General features: G+C 47.6%; 1 protein-coding gene across 1 annotated transcript in view; it reads left to right on the top strand.

The window, feature by feature from the left end:
- Positions 1–12,770, top strand: part of LOC126108826 (uncharacterized) — a 172,860-nt gene that overhangs the window by 106,442 nt on the left and 53,648 nt on the right. Inside the window, exon 7 of the mRNA XM_049914190.1 lies at positions 7,242–7,416. Within this exon, the coding sequence (XP_049770147.1) occupies positions 7,242–7,416 (175 nt within the window). The remainder of the gene's footprint in view (positions 1–7,241; positions 7,417–12,770) is intronic.

Below are 12,770 nucleotides of genomic sequence, written 5' to 3'. Positions count from 1 at the left end.
AATGATTCTTTGGTTTGGAACGTTTGTTTAACTTTGTGATGGGTGGCGCTGTAATATTCCAACACTTATAATGTGCCTCACCCATTTTAGATGAACAGTTCGTAACAAAGTGGTTTTTTACATTAAAACACAAAAAGTAGTTACGTTTGGACCTCATTTTCTGTTTCTCCAATGGGATGCATTTGCTTTTGTGACCTTATCGTAGATTAAGGGTACGCATGCTGTTACTGCGTGAGCAACTGTAATAACCACATTAATGTAATAAATGCTCAAAAAAGTGTCTTTTAACCTCAACGCATTTGGCAATACGCGTAACGAAATTCCTCTCAACAGCGAGTAGATCGCTTTCAGTACTTGCCGCACATGCATTGAAAATGCGCTGACGCAGGCGTTGTCGGTGGATCACGATAGCAAATATCTTTCAGTTTACCCCAAACAAACAAGTCCGGAGATGTAAGGCACTGCGAACGTGTAGGACATGGTATGATGCTTCTACGACCAATCGACCTGTCATTAAATATTCTCTTTAATACCGCTTCAACTGCACGGACATCCATCATGTTCAAAGTACAACGCGTTTCTGTCACGAAGTGAGACATCTTGTAGTAGAATCGGTAAAACACTAATTAATAAATAGGCATACATTGCCCCATTTAGACTGCCACCCATAAAATAAGAGCCAATTAGATGTCTTCCCATAATTCCACACCATGCATTAACCCACCAGGGTGGCTGATGTCCAAATTGTCGCAGCCATCGCGGATTTTCCGTTGCCCAGTAGCGCATGTCATGCTGGTTGACGTTACTTCCCTCTGTGAATGACGCATAGTCACTAAGTAGAACTCTTGGAGAAAAAAAAAGGCCTGTTATCGTCTCGTAATTCTGCCCAATGGAAAAAATTTACACGAAGTTCAAAATCATCGCCCTGCAATTCCTGGTACATATAACTATGGCAGTTATAAGAGTCGAGGGACATGAAAGGGAAGCAGTGGTTGGGAAGGGAGTAAGACAGGGTTGTAGCCTCTCCCCGATGTTATTCAATCTGTATATTGAGCAAGCAGTAAAGGAAACAAAAGAAAAATTCGGAGTAGGTATTAAAATCCATGGAGAAGAAATAAAAACTTTGAGGTTCGCCGATGACATTGTAATTCTGTCAGAGACAGCAAAGGACTTGGAAGAGCAGTTGAACGGAATGGATGGTGTCTTGAAGGAAGGATATAAGATGAACATCAACAAAAGCAAAACGAGGATTATGCAATGTAGTCGAATTAAGTAGTAAAGGAGTTTTGCTATTTAGGGAGTAAAATAACTGATTATGGTCGAAGTAGAGAGCATATAAAATGTAGACTGGCAATGGCAAGGAAAGCGTTTCTGAAGAAGAGAAATTTGTTAACCTCGAGTATAGATTTAAGTGTCAGAAAGTCATTTCTGAAAGTATTTGTATGGAGTGTTGCTATGTATGGAAGTGAAACATGGACGGTAAATAGTTTAGACAAGAAGAGAATAGAAGCTTTCGAAATGTGGTGCTACAGAAGAATGCTGAAGATTAGATGGGTAGATCACATAACTAATGAGGAAGTATTGAATAGGATTGGGGTGAAGAGAAGTTTGTGGCACACCTTGACTAGAAGAAGGGGTCGGTTGGTAGGACACGTTCTGAGGCATCAAGGGATCACCAATTCAGTATTGGAGGACAGCGTGGAGGGTAAAAATCGTAGAGGGAGACCAAGAGATGAATACACTAAGCAGATTCAGAAGGATGTAGGTTGCAGTAGGTACTGGGAGATGAAGAAGCTTGCACAGGATAGAGTAGCATGGAGAGCTGCATCAAACCAGTCTCAGGACTGAAGACCACAACAACAACAACATAAATATGGTAAGGTTGAAATGTGTGATGGTGTGGAATTCTCAAAACTGACGTTTTTGAAATTGGCGATTCCCGCTCAATTTCTCTGCTACCGATGTGCGGATTAGCCTCAACTGCAGCTAAAACACTTATTTGGGCGCCTCCATTTGTTGCAGTTCTTGGTTGCGTCTTCTTCTTTGGCTGAACACTTCCGGTTTCTTTAAACACGCTAACTATCCGACGAAACGCCCGGACTCATGGATGCTGTCTGTCAGCATAACGACCAACATACATACCACAAGCTTGTAGGGCGTTCTGACCAAAATAGCCACAAATAAAAACGATACATATCTTTTCTACGACTGTTAAACGTTCCATTTTAACAAGATTATGTCTCCGGCGTAGGAATTGCGACTGGACAAGCGTATTATCGTACGTAACGTAAGTGATGAATCGCACACACACTGCTATAGCGTGCGCCGTTACATTTGTGAGAATATTACAGCGCCATCCATCACAAAAACGAAACAAATGTTCCAAATCAGACATTTCTGTTTATTTACGTACTGTATGAATGTGTAATGAAAATGGGGGTACCTACACTCCTGGAAATTGAAATAAGAACACCGAGAATTCATTGTCCCAGGAAGGGGAAACTTTGACACATTCCTGGGGTCAGATACATCACATGATCACACCGACAGAACCACAGGCACATAGACACAGGCAACAGAGCATGCACAATGTCGGCACTAGTACAGTGTATATCCACCTTTCGCAGCAATGCAGGCTGCTATTCTCCCATGGAGACGATCGTAGAGATGCTGGATGTAGTCCTGTGGAACGGCTTGCCATGCCATTTCCACCTGGCGCCTCAGTTGGACCAGCGTTCGTGCTGGACGTGCAGACCGCGTGAGACGACGCTTCATCCAGACCCAAACATGCTCAATGGGGGACAGATCCGGAGATCTTGCTGGCCAGAGTAGTTGACTTACACCTTCTAGAGCACGTTGGGTGGCACGGGATACATGCGGACGTGCATTGTCCTGTTGGAACAGCAAGTTCCCTTGCCGGACTAGGAATGGTAGAACGATGGGTTCGATGACGGTTTGGATGTACCGTGCACTATTCAGTGTCCCCTCGACGATCACCAGTGGTGTACGGCCAGTGTAGGAGATCGCTCCCCACACCATGATGCCGGGTGTTGGCCCTGTGTGCCTCGGTCGTATGCAGTCCTGATTGTGGCGCTCACCTGCACGGCGCCAAACACGCATACGACCATCATTGGCACCAAGGCAGAAGCGACTCTCATCGCTGAAGACGACACGTCTCCATTCGTCCCTCCATTCACGCCTGTCGCGACACCACTCGAGGCGGGCTGCACGATGTTGGAGCGTGAGCGGAAGACGGCCTAACGGTGTGCGGGACCGTAGCCCAGCTTCATGGAGACGGTTGCGAATGGTCCTCGCCGATACCCCAGGAGAAACAGTGTCCCTAATTTGCTGGGAAGTGGCGATGCGGTCCCCTGCGGCACTGCGTAGGATCCTACGGTCTTGGCGTGCATCCGTGCGTCGCTGCGGTCCGGTCCCAGGTCGACGGGCACGTGCACCTTCCGCCGACCACTGGCGACAACATCGATGTACTGTGGAGACCTCACGCCCCACGTGTTGAGCAATTCGGCGGTACGTCCACCCGGCCTCCCGCATGCCCACTATACGCCCTCGCTCAAAGTCCGTCAACTGCACATACGGTTCACGTCCACGCTGTCGCGGCATGCTACCAGTGTTAAAGACTGCGATGGAGCTCCGTATGCCACGGCAAACTGGCTGACACTGACGGCGGCGGTGCACAAATGCTGCGCAGCTAGCGCCATTCGACGGCCAACACTGCGGTTCCTGGTGTGTCCGCTGTGCCGTGCGTGTGATCATTGCTTGTACAGCCCTCTCGCAGTGTCCGGAGCAAGTATGGTGGGTCTGACACACCGGTGTCAATGTGTTCTTTTTTCCATTTCCAGGAGTGTATTTTAAATAAAAGTGCAGTTTCTGTCAATTTGGCCTGTGGCAGCGCCATCTGTTTTTCCCGTCGCACTCGACTTGTTGTTCGTATTTATTCGTTTGATGCTAATTTCGTCGGATATTTGGCCCGGTCACTGTCAATGGACCACCCTGTGTATACACACATCAAAAAATGTTTCGCATCACCCCAGTTCCCAGAACTCTGGAAGATAGACGTTCACTGTGGATGTTGTACCACAGACACAGTCCCTTTGACTGTTCAGAGGTGTCACTAAACCCGCCCAAGGATGTAAACAACCATGCATGAGCAGCGCCTATTAGACGGAGGGGGTCTGACAGCCGATCAGTTCCAGTCATTCCACCAGGAAGGAGGTACACGGCTCGTGTTGTCTGTGGTTCAACCGTGCCTAGACGGTCAATACCGCGGTTTGATCGCGTCCGCATTGTGCCAGGATGGGCTCTCAACAAGAGAAGTGTCCAGCAGTCTCGCAGTGAACCAAAGCGATGTTGTTCGGACGTGGAGGAGATACAGAGAGACAGGAACTGTCGATGACATGCCTCGCTCAGGCCGCCCGAGGGCTGCTACTGCAGTGGATGACCGCTGCCTACGGATTATGGCTCGGAGCAACCCTGACAGCAACGCCAACGTGTCGAATGATGCTTTTCGTGCAGCCACAGGACGTCGTGTTACGAGTCAAACTGTGCGCAATAGGCTGCAAGATGCGCAACTTCACTCCGGACGTCCACGGCGAAGTCCATCTTTGCAACCACGACACCGTGCAGCGCGGTACAGATGGGCCCGACAACAGGCCGAATGGACCGCTCAGGATTGGCGTCACGTTCTCTTCACCGACGAGTGTCGCATACGCCTTCAACCAGACAATCGTCTGAGACGTGTCTGGAGGCAACCCGGTCAGGCTGAACGCCTCAGACACACTGTCCAGCGGGTGCAGCAAGGTGGAGGTTCCCTGCTGTTTTGGGGCGGCATTATGTGGATCCTGATGCTGTCTGGAATTCCTGTGTGACGGTCTGGACAGACGTCTGCCTATTACACAATACGACCCTCTTCAACTGTCGGCGGTCTCTATCAGTCAACAGACGAGGTCGGCCTGTACGCTTTTGTGCTGTACGTGTCCCTTCACGTTTGCACTTCACTATCACATCGGAAACAGTGGACCTAGGAATGTTCAGGAGTGTGGAAATCTCGCGTACAGACGTATGACACAAGTGACACCCAATCACCTGACCACGTTCGAAGCCCGTGAGCTCCGCGGAGCGCCCCATTCTGCTCTCTCACGATGTCTGATGAGTACTGAGTTCGTTGATACGGAGCACCTGGCAGCACAATGCACCTAATATGAAAAGCGTATGTTTTTGTGTGTGTCCGGATACTTTTGATCATATGGCGTACCTCGCAGCGGCCGCTTCCGACACTGCACCGCATTACACATTGCAAAAACAGACATAATGTCTAATGGGATAACATGAATCATTCATTTTATAATGTTACTTATAATCCGTGTTGATTGCAAATTTTTTATTCGTATGACCGGTTTCGGTTCATGCAGAACCATCTTCAGATCTGATATTTCAGTTACAGGAGTAACCCGTCCAAATCCAGCATGTGAAAGTTGCTGGATTTGGACGGGTTACTCCTCTAACTGAAATATCAGATCTGAAGATGGTTCTGCATGAACCGAAACTGGTCATACGAATAAAAAAATTTGCAATCAACACGGATTATAAGTAGCATTACACATTGACAGCGTTTGTGAAGTGATCCGCCATGTTTGTGTGCCGCCTGTAACAGAGCAGTATCGGGAAACCGGTGTGGCAACGCTGCAGCGGCAAGCGGCTCACGTAAACTACCAAGTAATTTTAAACGGGCTATAATCTTTCATTGTCGCTCTGGCAAGAATGGTTCCCAAGCGAAGTGGCACACTCGAGTCCCATTCCAGAGGACGGCGGTTGAAACCCACGTCCAGACATCCTGATTTAGGTAACTAGGTTTTCCGTGAGTTACCTAAATCGCTCCAGGCAAATGCCGGGATGGTTCCTTTGAAAGGGCTCGGCCGACTTCCTTTCCCATCCTTCCCTAATCCTACGGGACTGATGACCTCGTTGTTTGAAATGCCGGGATGGTTCCTTTGAAAGGGCTCGGCCGACTTCCTTTCCCATCCTTCCCTAATCCTACGGGACTGATGACCTCGTTGTTTGAAATGCCGGGATGGTTCCTTTGAAAGGGCTCGGCCGACTTCCTTTCCCATCCTTCCCTAATCCTACGGGACTGATGACCTCGTTGTTTGAAATGCCGGGATGGTTCCTTTGAAAGGGCTCGGCCGACTTCCTTTCCCATCCTTCCCTAATCCTACGGGACTGATGACCTCGTTGTTTGAAATGCCGGGATGGTTCCTTTGAAAGGGCTCGGCCGACTTCCTTTCCCATCCTTCCCTAATCCTACGGGACTGATGACCTCGTTGTTTGAAATGCCGGGATGGTTCCTTTGAAAGGGCTCGGCCGACTTCCTTTCCCATCCTTCCCTAATCCTATGGGACTGATGACCTCGTTGTTTGAAATGCCGGGATGGTTCCTTTGAAAGGGCTCGGCCGACTTCCTTTCCCATCCTTCCCTAATCCTACGGGACTGATGACCTCGTTGTTTGAAATGCCGGGATGGTTCCTTTGAAAGGGCTCGGCCGACTTCCTTTCCCATCCTTCCCTAATCCTACGGGACTGATGACCTCGTTGTTTGAAATGCCGGGATGGTTCCTTTGAAAGGGCTCGGCCGACTTCCTTTCCCATCCTTCCCTAATCCTACGGGACTGATGACCTCGTTGTTTGAAATGCTGGGATGGTTCCTTTGAAAGGGCTCGGCCGACTTCCTTTCCCATCCTTCCCTAATCCTACGGGACTGATGACCTCGTTGTTTGAAATGCCGGGATGGTTCCTTTGAAAGGGCTCGGCCGACTTCCTTTCCCATCCTTCCCTAGTCCTACGGGACTGATGACCTCATTGTTTGGCCCCCTCTTCCTAATCAACCAAGAATGATCCCCGAGAAAAGTGCTCTTCGTTAATGTGCTCCAGTCTCCCGTACAACAAAACTTCAACTTTAACGTTGGAGGCAGGGAGGGAGGGAGGGAGGGAGGGGAGTGAGTTATGAGGTGCAGCCGGCCGCTGTGACCTAGCGGTTCTAGGCGCTTCAGTCCGGATCTGCGCGACCGCTACGGTCGCAGGTTCGAATCCTGCCTCGGGCATGGATGTGTGTTAGGTGTCCTTAGGTTAGTTAGGTTTAAGTAGTTCTAAGTTCTAGGGGACTGATGGCCACAGATGTTAAGTCCCCATAGTGCTCAGAGCCATTTGAACCATTTTTGTCTGCTGCAGTTGCCTCGACGACCTGGACGATGAAGACGCGGACGTCGACGGCGACATGTCCGAGCTGTGCACTTGCAGCGCCGGCAACGCCGCCCTCACTGCCGCCCCCGCCGCCGCCCCCGCCTTGCGAGAGACGCTCCACCGCGTCATAGTGCCCGCCTCTCGCAGAAACCACGAAGCGCAGGTAAGGTCACGCATACAGCCAGTTGCGAAGGCGCCTCTAAAAATAAGACGTTAAGTTCTGGAGAAAATTCAATGAACTGTGGATGAAGCCCGACCAACAGGCATTTACACGCATTGATCCGAAATGATAGTGCATTGAAAATGGCCAGTTTCTAGCTGAAATCTAGATCTACCAAATAAAAATTCCAAATGACGACTGATACTTACGGCTGATACTTACGACTGATACTTACAGCTGATACTTACAACTGATACTTATGCCCTCTACTTACGACTGATACTTATGCCCTCTACTTACGACTGATACTTATGCCCTCTACTTACGACTGATACTTATGCCCTCTACTTACGACTGATACTTATGCCCTCTACTTACGACTGATACTTATGCCCTCTACTTACGACTGATACTTATGCCCTCTACTTGCGACTGATACTTATGCCCTCTACTTACGACTGATACTTATGCCCTCTACTTACGACTGATACTTATGCCCTCTACTTACGACTGATACTTGTGCCCTCTACTTACGACTGATACTTGTGCCCTCTACTTACGACTGATACTTGTGCCCTCTACTTACGACTGATACTTATGCCCTCTACTTACGACTGATACTTATGCCCTCTACTTACGACTGATACTTATGCCCTCTACTTACGACTGATACTTATGCCCTCTACTTACGACTGATACTTATGCCCTCTACTTACGACTGATACTTATGCCCTCTACTTACGACTGATACTTATGCCCTCTACTTACGACTGATACTTATGCCCTCTACTTACGACTGATACTTATGCCCTCTACTTACGACTGATACTTATGCCCTCTACTTACGACTGATACTTATGCCCTCTACTTACGACTGATACTTATGCCCTCTACTTACGACTGATACTTATGCCCTCTACTTACGACTGATACTTATGCCCTCTACTTACGACTGATACTTATGCCCTCTACTTACGACTGATACTTATGCCCTCTACTTACGACTGATACTTATGCCCTCTACTTACGACTGATACTTATGCCCTCTACTTACGACTGATACTTATGCCCTCTACTTACGACTGATACTTATGCCCTCTACTTACGACTGATACTTATGCCCTCTACTTACGACTGATACTTATGCCCTCTACTTACGACTGATACTTATGCCCTCTACTTACGACTGATACTTATGCCCTCTACTTACGACTGATACTTATGCCCTCTACTTACGACTGATACTTATGCCCTCTACTTACGACTGATACTTATGCCCTCTACTTACGACTGATACTTATGCCCTCTACTTACGACTGATACTTATGCCCTCTACTTACGACTGATACTTATGCCCTCTACTTACGACTGATACTTATGCCCTCTACTTACGACTGATACTTATGCCCTCTACTTACGACTGATACTTATGCCCTCTACTTACGACTGATACTTATGCCCTCTACTTACGACTGATACTTACGACTGATATTTACAAGTCAGTATAACAGACGCTGCGTGCAACAGCCTTGAAGAACCTTACATTATAACAGGACAAATCTTAACAATTATCTACTTTACATACTTCTTAATTAATGTACATATTGCAAACGCATGAGATAAACTACCTAAAAAAATTAAAGCTAATAATATTCTTATAAAAACAATTCTAGTATACTCAGCTAAAAAAATTAAAGTAAAATGTAGGGTAACCTGAGTTAAATGGTTTGGTATTGGTTAAAAATAGTATATGTGTCTTGAAAGGAGTGTATAAGATGAACATCAACAAAAGCAAAACGAGGATAATGGAATGTAGTCGAATTAATTCGGGTGATGTTGAGGGAATTAGGTTAGGAAATGAGGCACTTAAAGTAGTAAAGGAGTTTTGCTATTTGGGGGCAAAATAACTGATGGTCGAAGTAGAGAGGATATAAAATGTAGACTCGCAATGGCAAGGAAATCGTTTCGGAAGAAGAGAAATTTGTTAACATCGAGTATAGATTTAAGTGTCAGGAAGTCATTTCTGAAAGTATTCGTATGGAGTGTAGCCATGTATGGAAGAGAAACGTGGGCGATAAATAGTTTGGGCAAGAAGAGAATAGAAAGTTTCGAAATGTGGTGCTACAGAAGAATGCTGAAGATGAGGTGGGTAGATCAGATAACGAATGGGGAGGTATTGAATAGAATTGAGGAGAAGTTTGTTGTACAACACACTAAACAGATTCAGAAGGATGTATGTTACAGTAAGTACTGGGAGATGAAGCAGCTTGCACAGGATAGAGTAGCATGGAGAGCTGCATGAAACCAGTCTCAGGACTGAAGAAAACAACAACAACAAAAATAGTATTGGTTAAAAACAGTCTTCGTTGCAATTTTTTTTTCCAACCTTGCGTTTCGCCTTGTTTAGGCATGTTCAGGTTATCTTTTCTGGATTGACGCGAGAGGCACCAACATCTGCATAACGCGTTCCCGCTCACAGGAGCGAAGATGCCACATTTGGAGTGGAAGAATTTTATTGGTTTATCAAAATCAATATGTTGTCGTCGACATCTTCAGTCCAGAGACTGGTTTGATACGTCTTCCATGCATTCACAGCACCAGATTTGCAGCCGTTGGCCGAAACAGCAACAAATTTTTTTCCAGAGTTAATCGGTGTCGTATTAACGTATTAGAATATTTACGGATATTAGAAATTTCACTGTCACGCAATAGTTACAGCCCACGCTGGACCTCCGTGTGACTATCTGCAGATTCAGTGTTACCAGATGGTACGTGCTCCTGCAAATGTGTCTAGGACCGTTTTGACATATACGATAGATCCTTTACCTACACTCGTGCTCATAAATTAAGGATAATGCTGATACACGGTGAAACAACGCTCCGGCGAGCGTTTTGCGGGTTGAAATCACCTCGGGCTATGACCGTGCGGTGCATTTGACCTGCGGTCGTCGCACGGTGGCGCTGGCAGCAGTCCACACACGCAGAGGTGTGTGGGTGCATGTCAGCGTACGGTGCAGCGAGTAGGTGTCCAGACGTTTTCAGACGTGCTAATGGTGACTGTGTGTTGGAAATGGCTCAAAGAACACACACTGATGTCGTTATGAGGGGTAGAGTACCAGGGCGACTGGAGGCTGGTCAAACACTGGTAGCAGTTACTTCTGTAAAATATCTGGGAGTATGCGTGCGGAACGATTTGAAGTGGAATGATCATATAAAATTAATTGTTGGTAAGGCGAGTACCAGGTTGAGATTCATTGGGAGAGTCCTTAGAAAATGTAGTCCATCAACAAAGGAGGTGGCTTACAAAACACTCGTTCGACCTATACTCGAGTATTGCTCATCAGTGTGGGATCCGTACCAGATCGGGTTGACGGAGGAGATAGAGAAGATTCAAAGAAGAGCGGCGCGTTTCGTCACAGGGTTATTTGGTAACCGTGATAGCGTTACGGAGATGTTTAACAAACTCAAGTGGCGGACTGTGCAAGAGAGGCGCTCTGCTTCGCGGTGTAGCTTGCTCGCCAGGTTTCGAGAGGGTGCGTTTCTGGATGAGGTATCGAATATATTGCTTCCCCCTACTTATACCTCCCGAGGAGATCACGAACGTAAAATTAGAGAGATTAGAGCGCGCTCAGAGGCTTTCAGACAGTCGTTCTTCCCGCGAACCGTACGCGATTGGAACAGGAAAGGGAGGTAATGACAGTGGCACGTAAAGTGCCCTCCGCCACACACCGTTGGGTGGCTTGCGGAGTATAAATGTAGATGTAGATGTAGAAACACAGCAGGTCGTAGCACGGGCCCCCCGTGTGCCACAAAGTGTGATCTCAAGATTACGTCAACGATTCCAGCAGACAGGAGACGTGTCCAGGCGCTACAGTACGGGACGTCCGCAGTGTACAACACCACGAGAAGGCCGATATCTCACCATCAGTGCCCGCAGACGGCCACGGAGTACTGCAGGTAGCCTCGCTCGGGACCTCACCGCAGCCACTGGAACAGTTCTCTCCAGACACACAGTCTACAGACGACTGAACAGAAAGGGGTTATTCGCCCGGAGACCTGCAAGGTGCATTCCACTGACCCCTGGTCACAGGAGAGCCCGTAAAGCCTGGTGTCAAGAGCACAGTACATGGTCATTGGAACAGTGGTCCCAGGTTCACCGACGAATCCAGGTATAGTCTAAACAGTGATTCTGCAGTGGTTTTCATCTGGCGTGAAACAGGAACCAGATAGCAACCCCTTAACGTCCTTTAAAGTGACCTGTATGCAGGTCGTGGTTTGATGGTGTGGGGTGGGATTATGATTGGTGCACGTACACCCCTGCATGTCTTTGACAGAGGAACTGTAACAGGTCAGGTGTATCGGGACGTCATTTTGCACCAGTATGTCCGTCTATTCAGGGGTGCAGTGGGTCCCACCTTCCTCCTGATGGATGATTACTCACGGCCCCACCGAGCTGCCATCGTGGAGGAGTACCTTGAAACAGAAGATACCAGGCGGATGGAGTGGCCTGCCTGTTCTCCAGACCTAAACCCCATCGAGCACGTCAGGGATGCTTTCGGTCGACGTACCGCTGCACGTCTTCAGACCCCTACCACACTTCAGGAGCTCCGACAGGCACTGGTGCAAGAATGGGAGGCTGTACCCCAGCAGCTGCTCGACCACCTGACCCAGAGTATGGCAACCCGTTGTGCGGCCTGTGTACCTGTGCACGGTGATCATATCGCATACTGATGTCGGGATGGATGAGCAGGAAACAGTGGCGTTTGCAGCACATGTGTTTCGGGACGGTTTTCTCAACTCATCATCAATACCGTGGACTTACAGATCTGTGTCGTGTGTATTCCCTGTGTGCCTATGCTATTAGCGCCAGTTTTGTTTAGTGCCACGTTGTGTGGCACCACATTCTGCAATTATCCTTAATTTATGAGCGAGTTTGTAGTTTATTAACGTGCAAATCTATCTACTTGTTTCAGCTCTTTTTGTGTTCAAGAAATCACTACCGCTACAGCTTCCTCATAGTCGCCTGTACCACCTCCAACATCAAGTATCTTTGTTGCCATTAGACCAACTGTGTCTTCGAATTGTGAGTGCGCTTCCGAACTGTATGTTCCAACTAGCCTTCACAGAAAACATACATTCTATTGTTCTGGGAAAGTCTTTTTTCGTCCACGAGTTAACAAAACTTGACGGCGCTCACAGGGTTGGCTCTGACGTATAATATCGAATTGTTCAAATGGTTCAAATGGCTCTGAGCACTATGCGACTTAACATCTGTGGTCATCAGTTCTCTAGAACTTAGAAAAAAAAAATGGTTCAAATGGCTCTGAGCACTATGGGACTTAACATCTATGGTCATC

Source organism: Schistocerca cancellata, chromosome 11 (assembly GCF_023864275.1).
Source record: "Schistocerca cancellata isolate TAMUIC-IGC-003103 chromosome 11, iqSchCanc2.1, whole genome shotgun sequence".
Lineage (NCBI taxonomy): Eukaryota > Metazoa > Arthropoda > Insecta > Orthoptera > Acrididae > Schistocerca > Schistocerca cancellata.
The sequence above is the reverse complement of the archived record's forward strand: the minus strand, read 5'-3'. Positions and strand labels throughout refer to the sequence as shown.